The sequence below is a fragment of the Neovison vison genome, chromosome 9, assembly GCF_020171115.1.
Source record: "Neovison vison isolate M4711 chromosome 9, ASM_NN_V1, whole genome shotgun sequence".
Classification (NCBI taxonomy): domain Eukaryota; kingdom Metazoa; phylum Chordata; class Mammalia; order Carnivora; family Mustelidae; genus Neogale; species Neogale vison.
Window position 1 is genome coordinate 30,014,693 of NC_058099.1, and position 15,455 is coordinate 30,030,147.

The 15,455-nt window shown below is 37.9% G+C and overlaps 1 protein-coding gene across 1 annotated transcript in view; it reads right to left on the reverse strand.

The window, feature by feature from the left end:
* PLPPR1 (phospholipid phosphatase related 1) overlaps positions 1-12,781 on the reverse strand; it is a 109,061-nt gene extending 96,280 nt beyond the window's left edge. Inside the window, exon 1 of the mRNA XM_044265251.1 lies at positions 12,690-12,781. Within this exon, the coding sequence (XP_044121186.1) occupies positions 12,690-12,752 (63 nt within the window). The 5' untranslated portion in view covers positions 12,753-12,781. The remainder of the gene's footprint in view (positions 1-12,689) is intronic.
* Positions 12,782-15,455: the final 2,674 nt, after the last annotated feature.

Below are 15,455 nucleotides of genomic sequence, written 5' to 3' on the forward strand. Positions count from 1 at the left end.
TCTGGAGGAAACCAACCTGAGATAAGCATGTATTCTGTACAAATTATTTTTCTATAATAGATATGTAAAAAAGATATCATCCTCGCCTGCCAAAGGTTGAAGCCAGAGGGCGGTAAGACTTCTGCGTACATAACCCCACAGGAAAGATAAGAGAGGACAGTACTTTGGGAGGAAACTAGAAATATATACACAATAAAAGTCTGTTCACTAATAAAATATCTGCACAATGAAAAGTGGAATTTGCCATTGAAAACTCGATATGGAATTCTCTATAGCACGAAGGGGTCACAGCCTAAGTCGTGACATTACACACATCGAATCAACCGAAGTCCTGAGTTCACTTGGAAACAGGTGTCCGAGAACTTGCCTTTGATCATACAGTGCAAGCTTGAAGGATCAGTTCAAAAGGAAAACGTTCATATAACCCAGCCTGTTTTTTGTGGCCGGGGAGTGGCACATAAACTCCCAGACTAGTTGAACAAGATTCATTGGCTATCTTGCATCTTGGTTTGAAGGTCAAAACGATTTGTCTTTTTACTCAGTTCTGTCAAAACAGACTAATTTCTGTAGAAAGCAAATAAATTAAACAGTTGAATTTTGTGTATGTCATTAGGTTGACAGGTCAGTCATTTGAGTTTTCACTTGAGCTAGTGGCTGTGCCAAAGTCAGCCGAATGTTCACAGGTCAGAGACAGCGGCTACGTAGATTTCTATAAATAAAGCTCCTTTGGCTCAAGACACTTATGGAACAAAAATGACAGAACAGAGAAAGTTAAATAAAAATGTATGGAAAAAAAAAAACCTTGAGGGCATTCTTGAGCTGATAAAATGCTGGCTTTGTCATGTGCATGCTTCTAGCAGAGTTGTCATGTGAGCTAATGAGTGGTGATCTACCTGCTGTGTGCTAGGCTCCTTAAAAACGCTATTTAATCCTCGAAACAACCTAGTAAAGCAGGTATTATTATTATTATTATTATTATTACCCTTTGGTAGATGAGAAAACTGAAACTTGGAGATGTTCAGTAATTTGCTGAAGGTGACACAGATGTTTTGTCAAACTCTCAAATCCTAACCTTTCCCAAAAATACCATGCTGTCTTCTTTTGGAGCTGAAAAGAAAGACACCAAATTTCAGCCTCAAAATGTTTGGCTTAGGAGATGCTAAAGACACATTTCAACAACTGTTAGGTGAGAGGAACTTATACTTTAGTAACATACAGTTGAAATTCTTCATGAAATAACATGTAGTTCCTGGGAAAATGAATGTTTAAAATGCCCCCATCCTTTTTTTTTGGCTAACCAAGCTTTTGTCTATTATCAAAAGAAAATTAATTCCCAAGTTATCTAAATTCCATGTGTATATACAAAATTAATATTCATCTCCAGAAAATCTGAAGATTTTTTTCCTCAAGGAAAAGCTGTAGGATTTAATATCAAGTGATTGGCATCCTTTGGGAAGGATGTTGAACACGTTACATTTCTGAAAAGGATGAACAACCCACAGAGAAATGACAGCAGACAATGTGGGGAAAATGGCCTAAATTGACTCAATTTTAATTGGGCAGATTTAATAAAATTACCTTCATCAAATCTCTTTTATAAATTTTTTAGCTCTCCATTCTTCAAGTCTTAACCTTTAATTTGGAATAAAGTTTTTCTACTTCATATGTATTCTTTGCCTTAGTTTGCATCTCCCCACCCCCCAAATTGGATCTCAAGACAATGATGTCAATGCAAGCAGAGTAGTTGTGAAATGATCTCAGGAAGCAGTTGAGGAATTGGGGAAGGGAACAGGGAAGGAAGAAGGGGGAGGAAGTTGGGGGAGGGAGCCAGCTGGGTGGGGGGGGGGATGGGAGGGGGTGGGGAGATGAAAGCCAGGGAAGGGAGGAAAGCCAATAAAGGTACATTAATGGGTAGGTTATTACTATAGGCAAGGCATTTTTACCTTGATGGGGACCTCTCAAAGACTATATCAAACTCCTTCCAAAATGGTCCCACTGAGGACAGTTTATCCACCCTCACTCCTTCTTCATGGGTCAAGGGTAAGTGGGAGTAACTTGGCAGTCATGGCCTCCTCAGCTTGTTAGGTATAACATACGTCTACGGGCAGAAAATGGCCTCATCTAGAGGACAGACAACAGAGGAACTGTGTGTTTGTTCAGGACTGTATGCTAGTGCCCCTGGGATGGATCAAGGGCAAATGGGCAGGGCACTGCCAGCATCTGCTAAGCTGGGTCTATTGGTGTGGAGGTACAACTGGCTTTATTGAGCTCTCAAACTTGACTGTACATAGGAATGACCTGAAAAACTGAGAAAAATGCGTATTTTTCACCTCCTTCCCCCATTCTGATTAAGATCAGTGGCTGGGTTCAGGAACCTGAATTTTAACTAGCATGCCAATCATTTCAAAGCAGGTGGTCCTCAGGCTACACTGTGAAGATACTGTGTTAGTGAAGCCATCCCATGTGGGCTAACCATGGTCTCAGAGAGAGAAATCTCTTACTTGGCTTTAGATGGACTTTATTTTCCTATGTTCCATTTTTCCAAATATAAGCTGTTGTTCATAAAGAGAATATAACGAGTGTGTGGATGGGTTAGCGCTTTGTAGGTCTAATTCTGGAAAAATCACTTTAAATGTGGTTACTCTAAGTGACCGTGGATCAGAGGAAAATGATCAGACACCCTTACATGAGAGTGATCATACTTTTCCAACACAAGGTGTGATGAGCAGGTGTGAACGTGGGAGGAAAACTGTTCTTGTTATAAACATTATTTCCAAATGTTTATAGCTTCTGCTTTTGAGATTATTCAGCAGTGAATAACTAATTCACTGCTGATTATGATTATGACAGGGTCAGAAGTTACAGGTTTGCTTGCTAACTCAGTCAATAGCCAGCTGTGTGATCTCAGACAAGTCACTTAACCTCTCTGAATCTCAGTTATCTTTTCTGAAACAGACATTTGCATAAGTGATCTAAATCCCTGTTTAGCACTAAGAGTTTATATGTTTATCATTAACTGTGCGGAGAGATGTTTTAGGTGGTGGTGCACGGCGGGGTGGGGGAGGAGGGAAGTGGGGTATATATTTACTTCACTGATAAAACGTGAACCAAAAGAGCTTGAGGACCATGGGAAGACACTCTGGCCAGAAATGCCAGTTGAGTAGAAAAAGCCAGTTCCATAAAGATGTATAGAAAAGAGTTTTAAAACTGAAAATAAGATGATTATTTTACAGAATGAACAATTTCATATATCAACTTATAGCCAGAGAGAAGAAATTCAGAGAACTCATATATATTCTCCTAAACAAAACCAATAATTAAAGCATGATTATAATTATTTATATCATGCTCACTAAAGCTTGGTGTTGGTGAAATCCACATAGTATATGTTGTAAAAAATAATCAATTGCTAGGAAGAGCCACTCTCACTATTGTTTCAATTAATTCCACTCTGAGAAATGATGCGAGACTCGGACTTTTTGTGAATATAAGGAAGTAGTAGTAGGAAGGAAGTAGTAGAAGTAGTAGTAGTAGTAGTAGTAAGGAAGAAGTAGTCATCAGTTTCTATCTTTGTATAAAGAATTCTGTACTTTATACTACATGCATCAATAACTTAGCACAATCTTAAAAAGCAGCTATTTAATTTTTCCTGATGGAAAAAGTACGTAGGTTCCATGCAAAAAATATACCTTTAACCCCAACGCCCAGAAATGAACACTGATTTTTATACATACACCTTTGTTTTCTGGCCATACAACTGTATAGACACCCACACGTATTTCCAAAAAAGCATCGTATTTTGCATCTGGACTACAGATTTGAACGGAGAGATTATGTGGCTGGAAGTTCACTGCCTAGGGCCATGACCCTACCATACCTGGCATATCTGAGAAGTTGCTGAGGCTGATGGTCCCCCCCAAAATAATTTCCCTGAACTAATCTGCATGCAGAAAATAGAAGGCCAATTAGGGTCAAAGAGACCGGTATGTCCGCGTAGGTATTGGCCCTTCCACAAGTACATGGATTCATGTCTGAGTCCTGCAAACAGAAGGGCTGTAGCCCAAAACGTAAGACCTAGCAGCACCCCACTAATGCTCTGGTGATGAAGTGAGATGGTGAGTTTGAGAGCAGGGCTCCTTCCCAGCCTCAGAAGAGCAGTTCTGATGGCCTGATGGCCGGCACTCCCCAGTATGAACGGTGTTAACCACGGCAGGGCGAGGCACCTTTACGAGGCTCCTTTGCTTAAGGAAATGGATATGTATTGGCTGGACTGGATGTAAATTCTCTAGTTCTCTGGGTAACAAGAGCAGGAAGCCTGCTTTGTGAGCACAGCTGGTAATCCCCAGCTTACCCAGGAAGACTGGGGCTGCTGGAATCTGCTGTGACCAGCTGTGAGCACCAGACAGTGAGATTTTTGGTTCTTACTGATAAGTCAGTAAGAACCAAAATGATAATGTCTTACTCATAATGTCCCTCTCATCTACACTCACAGTCTGGAGAAGCCCAGGTAGACTCTGATTTTATAAATATAAATATAAATATATATATATATATATATATATATATATAAAATATAGAACCCATCCCCCTTTCACCCATTTCCTTATCTACTCTGAATGTTTCTTCATGGCATTAAATACTTTTTTATAATATAATTTTTATGGATACAATGTTATACTTTTTAAATGGACAAGAATTTTTAAATCCCCCTGTAAGTTTAACAGTAGGGGCTTTCCTTTTTCACCATTCACAATTTTAATAGTAAATCATCTTGCAGCAAAATCTGTCACATCCATGATTACTTCAGTAGCATAGAAGAAGAGTGTGCTTTTGGGGGTCCCAAGGGGAATACAAAATCTTAAAGCTTTGGTGCACAGTGCCAAGCCACTCTCCCTACAGACTGCTTATTTATACTTCCAGCTCCTGTAAGTGAGCATTCCTATAAATTATATTTTTATGTGCTGTGAGATAGGATCATCTTGCACTCTGCCTAAGCCAAACCACTGTAAATCAGGGACCCTCTGTAGTATTCTTCAAGCTCTGAAAGAATGGCAGATTGTAGAAAGGGAAATTCACATTTCAACATTACTGTATGTTTGGAATTCTGGCCTCTGAACTTATCAGACAGCACCAACGAGATTAGTTCTCCACTGTAGAAAGTTCACTTCTTCTATGTGACTAGGAGACCAATCATTATGCCTACATCGATGCAGTGGAAGGGACAGAAGCTAAGTTTATGTTAAATTAAAATCCCAACTTTAACACCTATTGGCAGTGTGGCCTTGAGCAAGTCTATTAACTTCTCTGGACCTCGGTTTCTTCATCTGATATTTAAAATGTGAAGACCTACTCCTATTGCATAGGGTCGATATTATTCTATTGATACTGATAGCCTATTGATAGTACTCCAGTTCCGTAATAGAACACCATGCAAATGTCAAATATGGTGTATTTAATGGTGTCATACCAGTATTTTCAGATTTAAAAAAATGAAATCTTGGTCACTTAGATTCTGAGATATAGGCAGAGAGTTACGTATTTCATTAGAATGCGGATACGAGCAAAGTGGTTCTCATTCTGACCGTGTCCCTGCCCTGTTCAAAATCCTTCCATGGCATTTTATACTGAGTAGCGTTACCATTTTCAGATCACCAGCGAGACTGCACAGCTTTGCTTACACATATTAGAGATTTGTGTTTTCCCCCAGGGTCAGGTTGGGTATTTTATTAACTTTGCAAGGGCAGGTGAGTAACGGAGTAGAACCAGTAAGGAAAATAGGAGGAGGGTGTGGTGGGAATGATTTCAGAAAGAGAGGACTTGAAGAGTCCCAGGCCCAGCTCCTAGTCCTCCCCTTGGAGTCCAACCATCTCATTCCCCACCCTCCCCCAACCATCGGTCCTCCTCTCTTGATCTTTTGTCCTTCAGGACCAGATCTAGTTTCTTAGCCCTAACTTCTCCTCCCCAGATGGTGGTTTATTTTAATGGGGCCCTTGATCCCCAAACATCCAACTTGAAGAAACTCAATGCTGAAGAACCGAGGAACCTCACTCAGTGTGAAGAGTGTTTGAGGACAAAGATGAAGGGTGACAGCAGCCGTGTCTTCTTTTTAAAATCAACACTGGCATTTTGATACTATGAAAAATAATAGATACCTAAATGTTGGCATTGTCCTTTTGCTCCATGTGGCAAATGCTAGTCAAAGTGGGGGTTACATAAGAAAAGGCACAGGAAAGTACTTTATAACTTATATTTGTCATTGCAATTTAAAAGACCAACGGATTTTTCATTGCTCTGTTTGAAACCTTATCTAATAACATCTTAATATATATTCTAAAAACATCATCCCCTTAAGGCCAGCAATGTTGCATATCTGGGGATTAAACTGCCATATTAAACTCTCTAAGGCTGAGGGTTTTGGTGTCTCTGTGTGTGTGTACGGTTAGTTTTATTTTTCATCTTTGTTGGTTTTGTATGTCTTTTATATTGGGTAGGAGCTATTACTTTTGATTATTTTTATGCTACTATTTTTTAAACACTTCCTACTTGGCAAATACTTTCAGGTGCATTACCTCATTTATTTCTCAAATAAATGCCCAAGAGGAAGTTTTTTTTGTTGTTGTTATTTTGTTTTCATTTCACAGATGAAGCAGCTGAGGTCCAAAGAAGCTATCCGAGTCTACAGCAGCAGTAAATGGAAGAGCTGAGATTTGAACCCACTGCCTTTGATAACAACTTATTTTCTCTCTGTACCCTACCTATGCCTAAGGATATGGTTTTTGGTACTTTCTCCTTGGCAATTCCCAGGTGTGACTTAAATACAAAAATCTTTTTTGCAATCTGAGTCTCAGGAACAAGGGGGTCAGATCTCCTAAATCTTAGCTCCTGTAAGCAAATAGCAGAGAGCAAGGCTAAGAAGACTCACTGTTAAGTCCCAGGCACACAAAATAAGAGAGGCTTGGAAACAGCGCTCATCATCCCAAAATGATAATGAGCAATGCCTTCACTTTTGGCCCCAGAGAAGAAAGACACTCAGAACCAGCAAGTTCTTGCAAAACTTCATGAGATTATTTATCTGCAGGCTGGCATTTATAACAATCACCTGGTAGGTTCCAGCTGAGAAAAATGAGTTGTCAAAAACAGGCAATAAAAGTCTCAAGTACAAGCAACCATCAAAATGATAAAACTGTCACATCTGTACATATCAAACAACAATTGCATTCATTATGTCCAAACTCCTGGTACTTAATATTGTCTGTCGAGGAAGCTAAGCTCCATTTAGAGTTTTGCTGTTAGCATGAATATATTTGAAAGAGATTTGACTGTTTGAGTTATTCATGATTTTACAGAGAATGCAACGTAACTGTCTTGAGAAGAATCCACTGGTATCTGGAAAGATTTGTCAAGAGGGATATCTCAGTCCCCAAATACCTCCACATTTTGAAAAAAATAATACACTGGTACTGATTGAGGGGAGCTTGAGGGATCTTAGCCCATGTCCTTATTTTTAGGGAAAAAAATATACTTCAGTCACCCATTTGAGTGTGTTTTCCCCTGAGGGAAATCTTCTTTTGTTGATCCTCAAGGGGGAGAAATGGCGCTGAAATGACAGAAAGAAAAGGGGAGGAAAAGGAAGCAGGAAGACAGGAGAGGGGATCCAAAATATATTGAGAGAACAAGGGAGAGGAGGAGGTAAGGATGGAGGAAGGCAGGGTTAATTATAATACAAAGACAATCTCAGATAACTATTACAAATGCTTACAATTCACTAGACTCACGCTGAAAGTTCCAGGAGGAAATTAAACCCAAAGGGAAGGAGAGGAATAAAGGGAGGAATGGTGAGCAAAGAAAATGAGTATGTGGGTAAATTCAAAGGAAGCATGACTGAAACATTAGCGAAAAAATATAAGGAAGATATAAAAATCAAGAATGACACCCAAGATCTCAAATTGGCTTAACATCATCACTGTTTAAGAAAAGCCAAGAGTGGGGCGCCTGGGTGGCTCAGTGGGTTAAAGCCTCTGCCTTCGGCTCAGGTCATGATCCCAGGGTCCTGGGATAGAGCCCCACACAGCTGGCTTTCTGCTTAGCAGGGAGCCTGCTTCTTCATCTCTCTCCACCTGCCTCTCTGCCTACTTATGATCTCTGTCTGTCAAATAAATAAATAAAATCTTAAAAAAAAAAACCAAAAACGGGTGACAGGATTTAAGAAGGGCATTTGCGTTGAGCACGGGGCTTTGTAAGTAAGTCAGGAATCAGGGCATTCTCCTCCTGAAACTAATATTACACTGTATGTTAACTAATAGGAATTAAAATGAAAACTTGAAACAAAAAAGAAATAGAAACTGTAATTTACAACATAAAGGGGGGATTAGAACAAATAAAGTAATCTACTCTAGAAGGCAGGGAACAGGAAAAAAAAAAAAAGAAAAAGGAATGAAAGCCCATATTTATAGCTTAGTGCTGGAACACCTGATGTAGTCTCTTTCAAGTCAGTAATAAGGCGTGGATGCCTTTTACCTCTGCCTCCATCCAACATTACATTGGAGGTCTTACCCAAAGCAAAAAGATAAGAAAAAGTCATAATCAGAAAAGAAGAAACAGGGGCGCCTGGGTGGCTCAGTGGGTTAAGCCGCTGCCTTCGGCTCAGGTCATGATCTCAGGGTCCTGGGATCGAGTCCCGCATCAGGATCTCTGCTCAGCAGGGAGCCTGCTTCCCTCTCTTCTCTCTGCCTGCCTCTCCATCTACTTGTGATTTCTCTCTGTCAAATAAATAAATAAAATAAAATAAAATAAAAAAAAAGAAAAGAAGAAACAAATCTGCTACTAATTGCAGGTGATATAACTATCTGAACAAAAACGAATATACACATCCTAAAACAAAGAGTTAACAAAGTTTCCTCAAGGAAACAGATATAAAAATACTAATATTGTTCTTAAACTAAAGCGAACAACTAGAAAATGTAATCAAACCCCAGCAATTCCACTGCTAAGTGTCAGTCCAAGGGAAGCTCTTGCAAGGAATCTGGAGACTGGAAAAAAGGACCTTTTCCACAAAAGAAAGTTGCAAGAGTAACATAGGTATTAAGAAAACAAAAAAGAACCAAGCAAACTGTCCCTCACTAGGTGTATTCACACAATGAGATAAAATGCAAATTTAAAAGGAATGGATTGGGGCACCTGGGTGGCTCAGTGGGTTAGGCTGCTGCCTTCGGCTCAGGTCATGGTCTCAGGGTCCTGGGATCAAGTCCCTCATCGGGCTCTCTGCTCAGCAGGGAGCCTGCTTCCTCCTCTCTCTCTCTCTGCCTCTCTGCCTACTTGTGATCTCTGTCTGTCAAATAAATAAATAAAACCTTAAAAAATAATAATAAAAGGAATGGATTGCTGATCTGGGCAAATTTCAGAAACCTAATGCTGAATGAAAAGGCAAGTTGTGAAAGGAAAGTTCAATACGGTATCATTTACGTAAAATCTCCCTAAGATACTAATTATGAATATGTGAATATATGGGAAAAATATGAATATATGGATGAGAATCATGCAGGACAATAAAGTCTCCAACTTCACAGATTCTTTTCCTTCTAGGTCCAGGACGGGAGGATTTCTGTCATATTTGTAATATTTTATTTCCTCTGAAAAAAATGCTTGAAGCATCTATGGCAAAATTTTAAGATTTGGTTTTGATGGTGGGTGCAGGAGAGTCTGTTATATTTTCTCTGTTTGAATTATTTTATAGTTAAGAAGCAATAGTGAAAAGACATTCATTGATCAAATTGATATTTTAACCAAGTTATTCTTGACCAAGTTTTTTGATATTCCTGTAACAACACTTGACATAATATCGGTAAACAGTAGGGGTTTTTTGTTTCTTCCCCACACCCCCAACTGGATCTTACTCAAAGTTTTGTTGCCCAATATCAGAAGAAATATTTAAAAAATGTTTTCTTAATTAAAAAAAAAATTGGGGGGGCACCTGGGTGGCTCAGTGTGTTAAACCTCTGACTTGGGCTCAGGTCATAATCCCAGGGTCCTGGTATCAGGCTCTCTGCTCAGTGGGGAGCCTGATTCCCCCCTCTCTCTGCCTATCTCTATGCCTACTTGTGATCTCTGTCTGTCAAATAAATAATAAAAATTAAAATTAAAAAAAATTGGAGGTGCCTGGGTGGTTCAGTCAGTTAAACGTCCAACTCTTAATTTCAGTTTAGGTCATAAACTCAGGTTTCTAAATTCAAGCTTGGACTCAGGCTCCCCGCTGGGTGTGGAATCTACTTAGGATTCTTTCTTTCCTTTTCCCTCTGCCTCTTCCCACCCAATTTTTTTCTTTTTTCACCTTTTGACCCCCTTCACTTATTTTTCCCATCCCACCAACTACTAATCTGTTCTATCTATGAACTTGGTGGATTTTTTTCCTTTAATTCCACATATAAGAGAGATCATACAGTATTTGTCTTCTCAGACTTATTTCCCTCAGCATAATGCCCTTAAGTTCCATCCATATTGTCATATATTGCAAGATTTCATTCCAATGGCTGAATAAAATCGCATTATGTGTCCACTCCACAATTTCCCTATCCCTTCATCCTTGGGTGGACACTTGGGTTTTTACCATATTGTGGCTATTGTAAATAATGCTGCAACGAATGTTGGGGTCCATACAACAGTGTTTAACAGAAGAAATACAGCAAAATCATGAAAGCCACTTTGAAATGTACCTCCTCCCCTCTTAAGATCTACTTTGCTTTATTTCCTCTTTTTCCTTCTCCTGCCTGTATCTGAGAGAAGCCACTCTTTTTTTAAATGTTTTTATTTCAATTCCAGTTAGTTAACAGACAGTGCAATATTAGGGAGTGCACCTGTGATGAGTACCAGGTGTTGTTAAGTGTAGAATCATAAATTATACACCTGATGTACCTTAAGCTTCCATGCAGAATAAGAACGACAATGCAACAAGAAAAAGAATAAACTATCTTTCCTTTCCCAGATTTTTTTATTTATATTTATGTTTGTGCCAGGTTAAGGCAGAGAAAGACAGATTTATGTCTCTTTCTGCTTGCTCTACCAGTCAGCTCATCGTTCATTCGTTAGAGGGCTGAAAATTTTCAGAGATACACTTTCCAGCAATAAATTAAACCTCTTACTTTAAGGTTTGGTTCTTGTTTGGTTTTTAGGAAAATTTAAAATAAAATTGCTACCAGGAGGATAAAGATAATGACAGATGACCTATTCTCTAATTTCCCCCAGCTTACTTTATAAATTTATTTTTCTTACAACAAAAGAAAAAAGATTTTAACATTGCAAGACAGATATGGTGCCACAGCCTTCTTCCCTTTTCCCCATAAACTGCATGAGACACCTTTTCCCTCATTAAGCTTTCAATATGAACAATATGAGCCCACAATATACATAAGGTATAGTTATTGTCTCAATGGAGTTATTCTTGGCCTTAGAAGCAAGAATAAAGGAGTTAGAGTTTTAGGTGTAACAAGCTAAAGGGTCAAGTTAGAGTATGAAGAATATGTGTTTCTGTTGAGAAAGGAGTTCTTTGTTTACCCTTTCAGATTTAACATAGTTTGAGTCTTTAAGTATCCTGACTTACATTAACATCTCTGTCCCAAGTTAATGTCCTATTTCCACCTAATTCTCCAACACGTAGGGGTCCACAAATATCACCAGAAAATAAATCAAGTACTATTTGTTCATCTAAACTACCAAGGGATTTCTGTAAAGTGAAACTCAAGGATCAGCAAAACATATATTTGGCCTAAAATCAGAATGTTCAGTTACCCAGCAGACTGTATAAATAGCTAAGGTTACTTCAAGAGGTAGAAAATAAAAATATTGTTGCACTGATTCATAGGAAGTGTTTAAACACATAGGTACTAAAGGTACCATTTTGCTAATATAATTAGTGGTTTACCTCAAGTGTTGATTGTTTTCACATAGGTAATTAAGTGCATCAACATGCACATTCCTCCCACACTCAGCCAAAAAGGTCCCATAAGAATATGTTACAGCTGGTCTTGGATATCTTATTTTGAGACAGCCTGGAGTAACTAGCTTTTTCTGCTTTTGCATCAGATCATTCCAGACTTCCTAAAATTTCCATGTTTTGTCTCCTCTATAGCAAACACTATAGAGAGGGAAGTACAGTGGGAAAGGGGTGTAACGAGTTTCACCAAGAAGATGCTGGAGAACTGTTTGTTGGTACAAACTTGGAGCAACTCAACAAAATCATTCATGACCAAAAGAAACTGCACATTACGTAAGCTCTCAAAAATCCACTAAAGAAAAATGCCCAGTAGAAATAGTCAATTCTAAGATTTCCTTTTCTTTATTTGGGCTGCAAGGCAAAAGACCAACTAACATCATCTGTAAACCAACTGGCTTGTTGATTCCTGAAATATGATATTTATTTTAAAAACTGATCTAATTAAAATGCTGCAATTCATAATTAATACTTTCAAGTCACCACTGAAAATAAAAAGGATATAATAAAACAAAATTATTTTGTACTCCACAGATAAACCTTCTTGTTCTATGGCTTCTGATTCAAGGAACACTTTGCATCATTTATTCTTTACCAATATTTGTGCTATCAAAATTTGTCAAATAACTTAACAACATAACCCAAGTTCTCAGCCTCAAAACTACTATTATTCCAATTTGTCCATAAAGGCAAGAAATACACATACCTCAACAAATATAAAACATGGGATGATGGAATAACTTCGTTGAGTGTTGTTTCCTACAGCCATTTCTTACACCATGTAGCAAGATGGCACCCTCTGCAACTGTCTCCAGGCTGCAAAAAAAATAGGTAACATGGTGTAAGAACCACGTGTTTAACAGTCCCTTGGGTCTTTACATAAAAATATTAGCTGCCCTTCAGATAAACAAGCTGTGGATAAACAGTGCAAATAGTGATCTATAATACAGTCTAGACAGAGTAGTCATCATCCTAGGGAAAAGAAATATAAATACTAGCCATGAACAGTCTTAGAGTCTAAAGGACAGGTAGGAAGCTGCCTATGCACAAAGCTATGTCTATTCTATGGACAGAATTCTAATTGTTTGGAACTGTGTGGTGCTCTACCTCAACCCTCATGCCACAAAAGGCAGTTTCTGCTACAACACGTCTGTTGTCCATCCTGCATGGATCTCCTTGGTCTGTGCCTGATTCTTTAATTTGCCTATTTTGTTTGTTTCTGCCCTTGCCTCTGCCTTTGGAGTTGACATTTAGTATTGAGGCACTAATCCTGGCTTCTTTCTATGCCTACTCTACTCTGTGCTCCCTTGACTATATAGCTATTAACTATTTTGGATTAATACATCACTGATCCCTCTCACTGAGTTCCCTCAGCTGTGTGTGTGTGTGTGTGTGTCCCAACCACAAAACACTGACACCATAATAAAATCTCTCATTTTACAAGAATGGAGTAGCTAGGCAACAGAGGATTATTTTAAGTATTTGTTAGAATATCTGTCTGACTTTGAACCAAAAATATCATTGCATTAGATTTTTTTTAAAAGAAGAATAAAAATGAACTGAACAACCAAGTAGAGGTTTCAGACTTTTATAAAACTTCCAAGGCCAGATGAAAAGAATTTTCCAGTACACATTTTATTCTCTCTCTAAGGTAGCACTTACTGGGTCTCCAGTATTGATCTTGATAGTTATCATTTTTTGTCTGTTCTGTTCCCATGTCATCCTTCCTTGTAGTTGTTACTGGCAGTGGTGTGAACAGCGACATAGGGACTGCCAGTCCGTGTAAATGGCCAACTGCTCTTTCCTCTAAAGTCATGAACTGATTTTTTTTTTTTTTTAGTATCTATGTATGTATTTTATTCCTAATAGTTTTTTTTCCAATTTATTTATTTTCAGAAAAACAGTATTCATTATTTTTTCACCACACCCAGTGCTCCATGCAAGCCGTGCCCTCTATAATACCCACCACCTGGTACCCCAACCTCCCACCCCCCCGCCACTTCAAACCCCTCAGACTGTTTTTCAGAGTCCATAGTCTCTCATGGTTCACCTCCCCTTCCAATTTACCCAAATTCCCTTCTCCTCTCTAACACCCCTTGTCCTCCATGCTATTGGTTATGCTCCACAAATAAGTGAAACCATATGATAATTGACTCTCTCTGCTTGACTTATTTCACTCAGCATAATCTTTTTAACTTAATTTTAGCTTTAAGTCCTCCTTACCTTTTCTAGAATGAAACTTCACATTTCCTGCTCTTTTTCAGATACAAGTTTCTCATTTGATTAAAGCTTTTTCTGATGAAACCTAACATTTATGTGTGGTATTAAGTCCACACCAATCACAGTATTTGTATTATTTAAGTTTTAGGCAACTTAATTTTTTCAATTAAAATTGGATATTATCAGTTATAAAATAATACTATACTATAATAATATATTATTAAGTATATACTTAAGTATATACTATAAGTATGAAAGGATATACTTATATATAAGTATATATAAGTATATACTATAATACATACTATAATAATTACTAAAATAAAAAATATATATATTTACTATATATATATATATATTTACTATAATTACTATAATAAAATATATCTCCATTTTATTTTGGGATTTAGGAAGAATTAATTTTTTTATAATTAGAAAAGAATCCATATGTGAGGTACACATCGAGTTGATCTGGCAACCACTCCTTTATGTTTTACCCTCACTTAACCCAAATACCTGAGAATTTACTTATCAGTGTTTATGACTTAGAGTCCTTCTGTTTGCATCAACTAAATACGGTGCCATATACTGGAAAAGAAAATCAACTTTTAATCTCCTCAAAGTAAGCATGGGCACCAGAACAAGAAAAAGCATCAGACACCTAGATGGTTTCTCCAGATGATTAATAAAAAGTAGCAATGAAATGGAGAATACAAGACAAGCTTTGAGGTATCAGACAAAATCCTCCTCTATCTTCACTCTTCTGGCCCAAAACACAACCTAGCTTTTTACATGCATACAGATATTTTATACATACACAGATGATCATTAACTATATTGAGGCATACTTTACATATAATTTACCCATCTCAAGTATACAATTCAATGTTAGTTAATTTACCAAGCTGTGCAGTTGTCACAATAAAACAATTTTAGCACTTTTTCTCACCCCAAAAAGAATCCTCTTCCTCACCATCAGCTCCCTGACCACTCTACCACTCCTCCAGCAAGTCAACCACTAATTTACTTTCTGTCTCTATAGGCTTACCTTTTCTGGATTCAAATAAATAGAATTATACAATATATAGTTTCTTGACCTGAATTCCTTGACTTAGCACAATGCTTCAGAGGTTGATTCATGGCATAGTACACGTATCAGTGATTTTTTCCTCTTTATTGCTTAATAGTATTCCATTATATATCTCTAGCATCTTCACCCAATTGGTGGAAATGTAGATTGTTTCTGATTTTT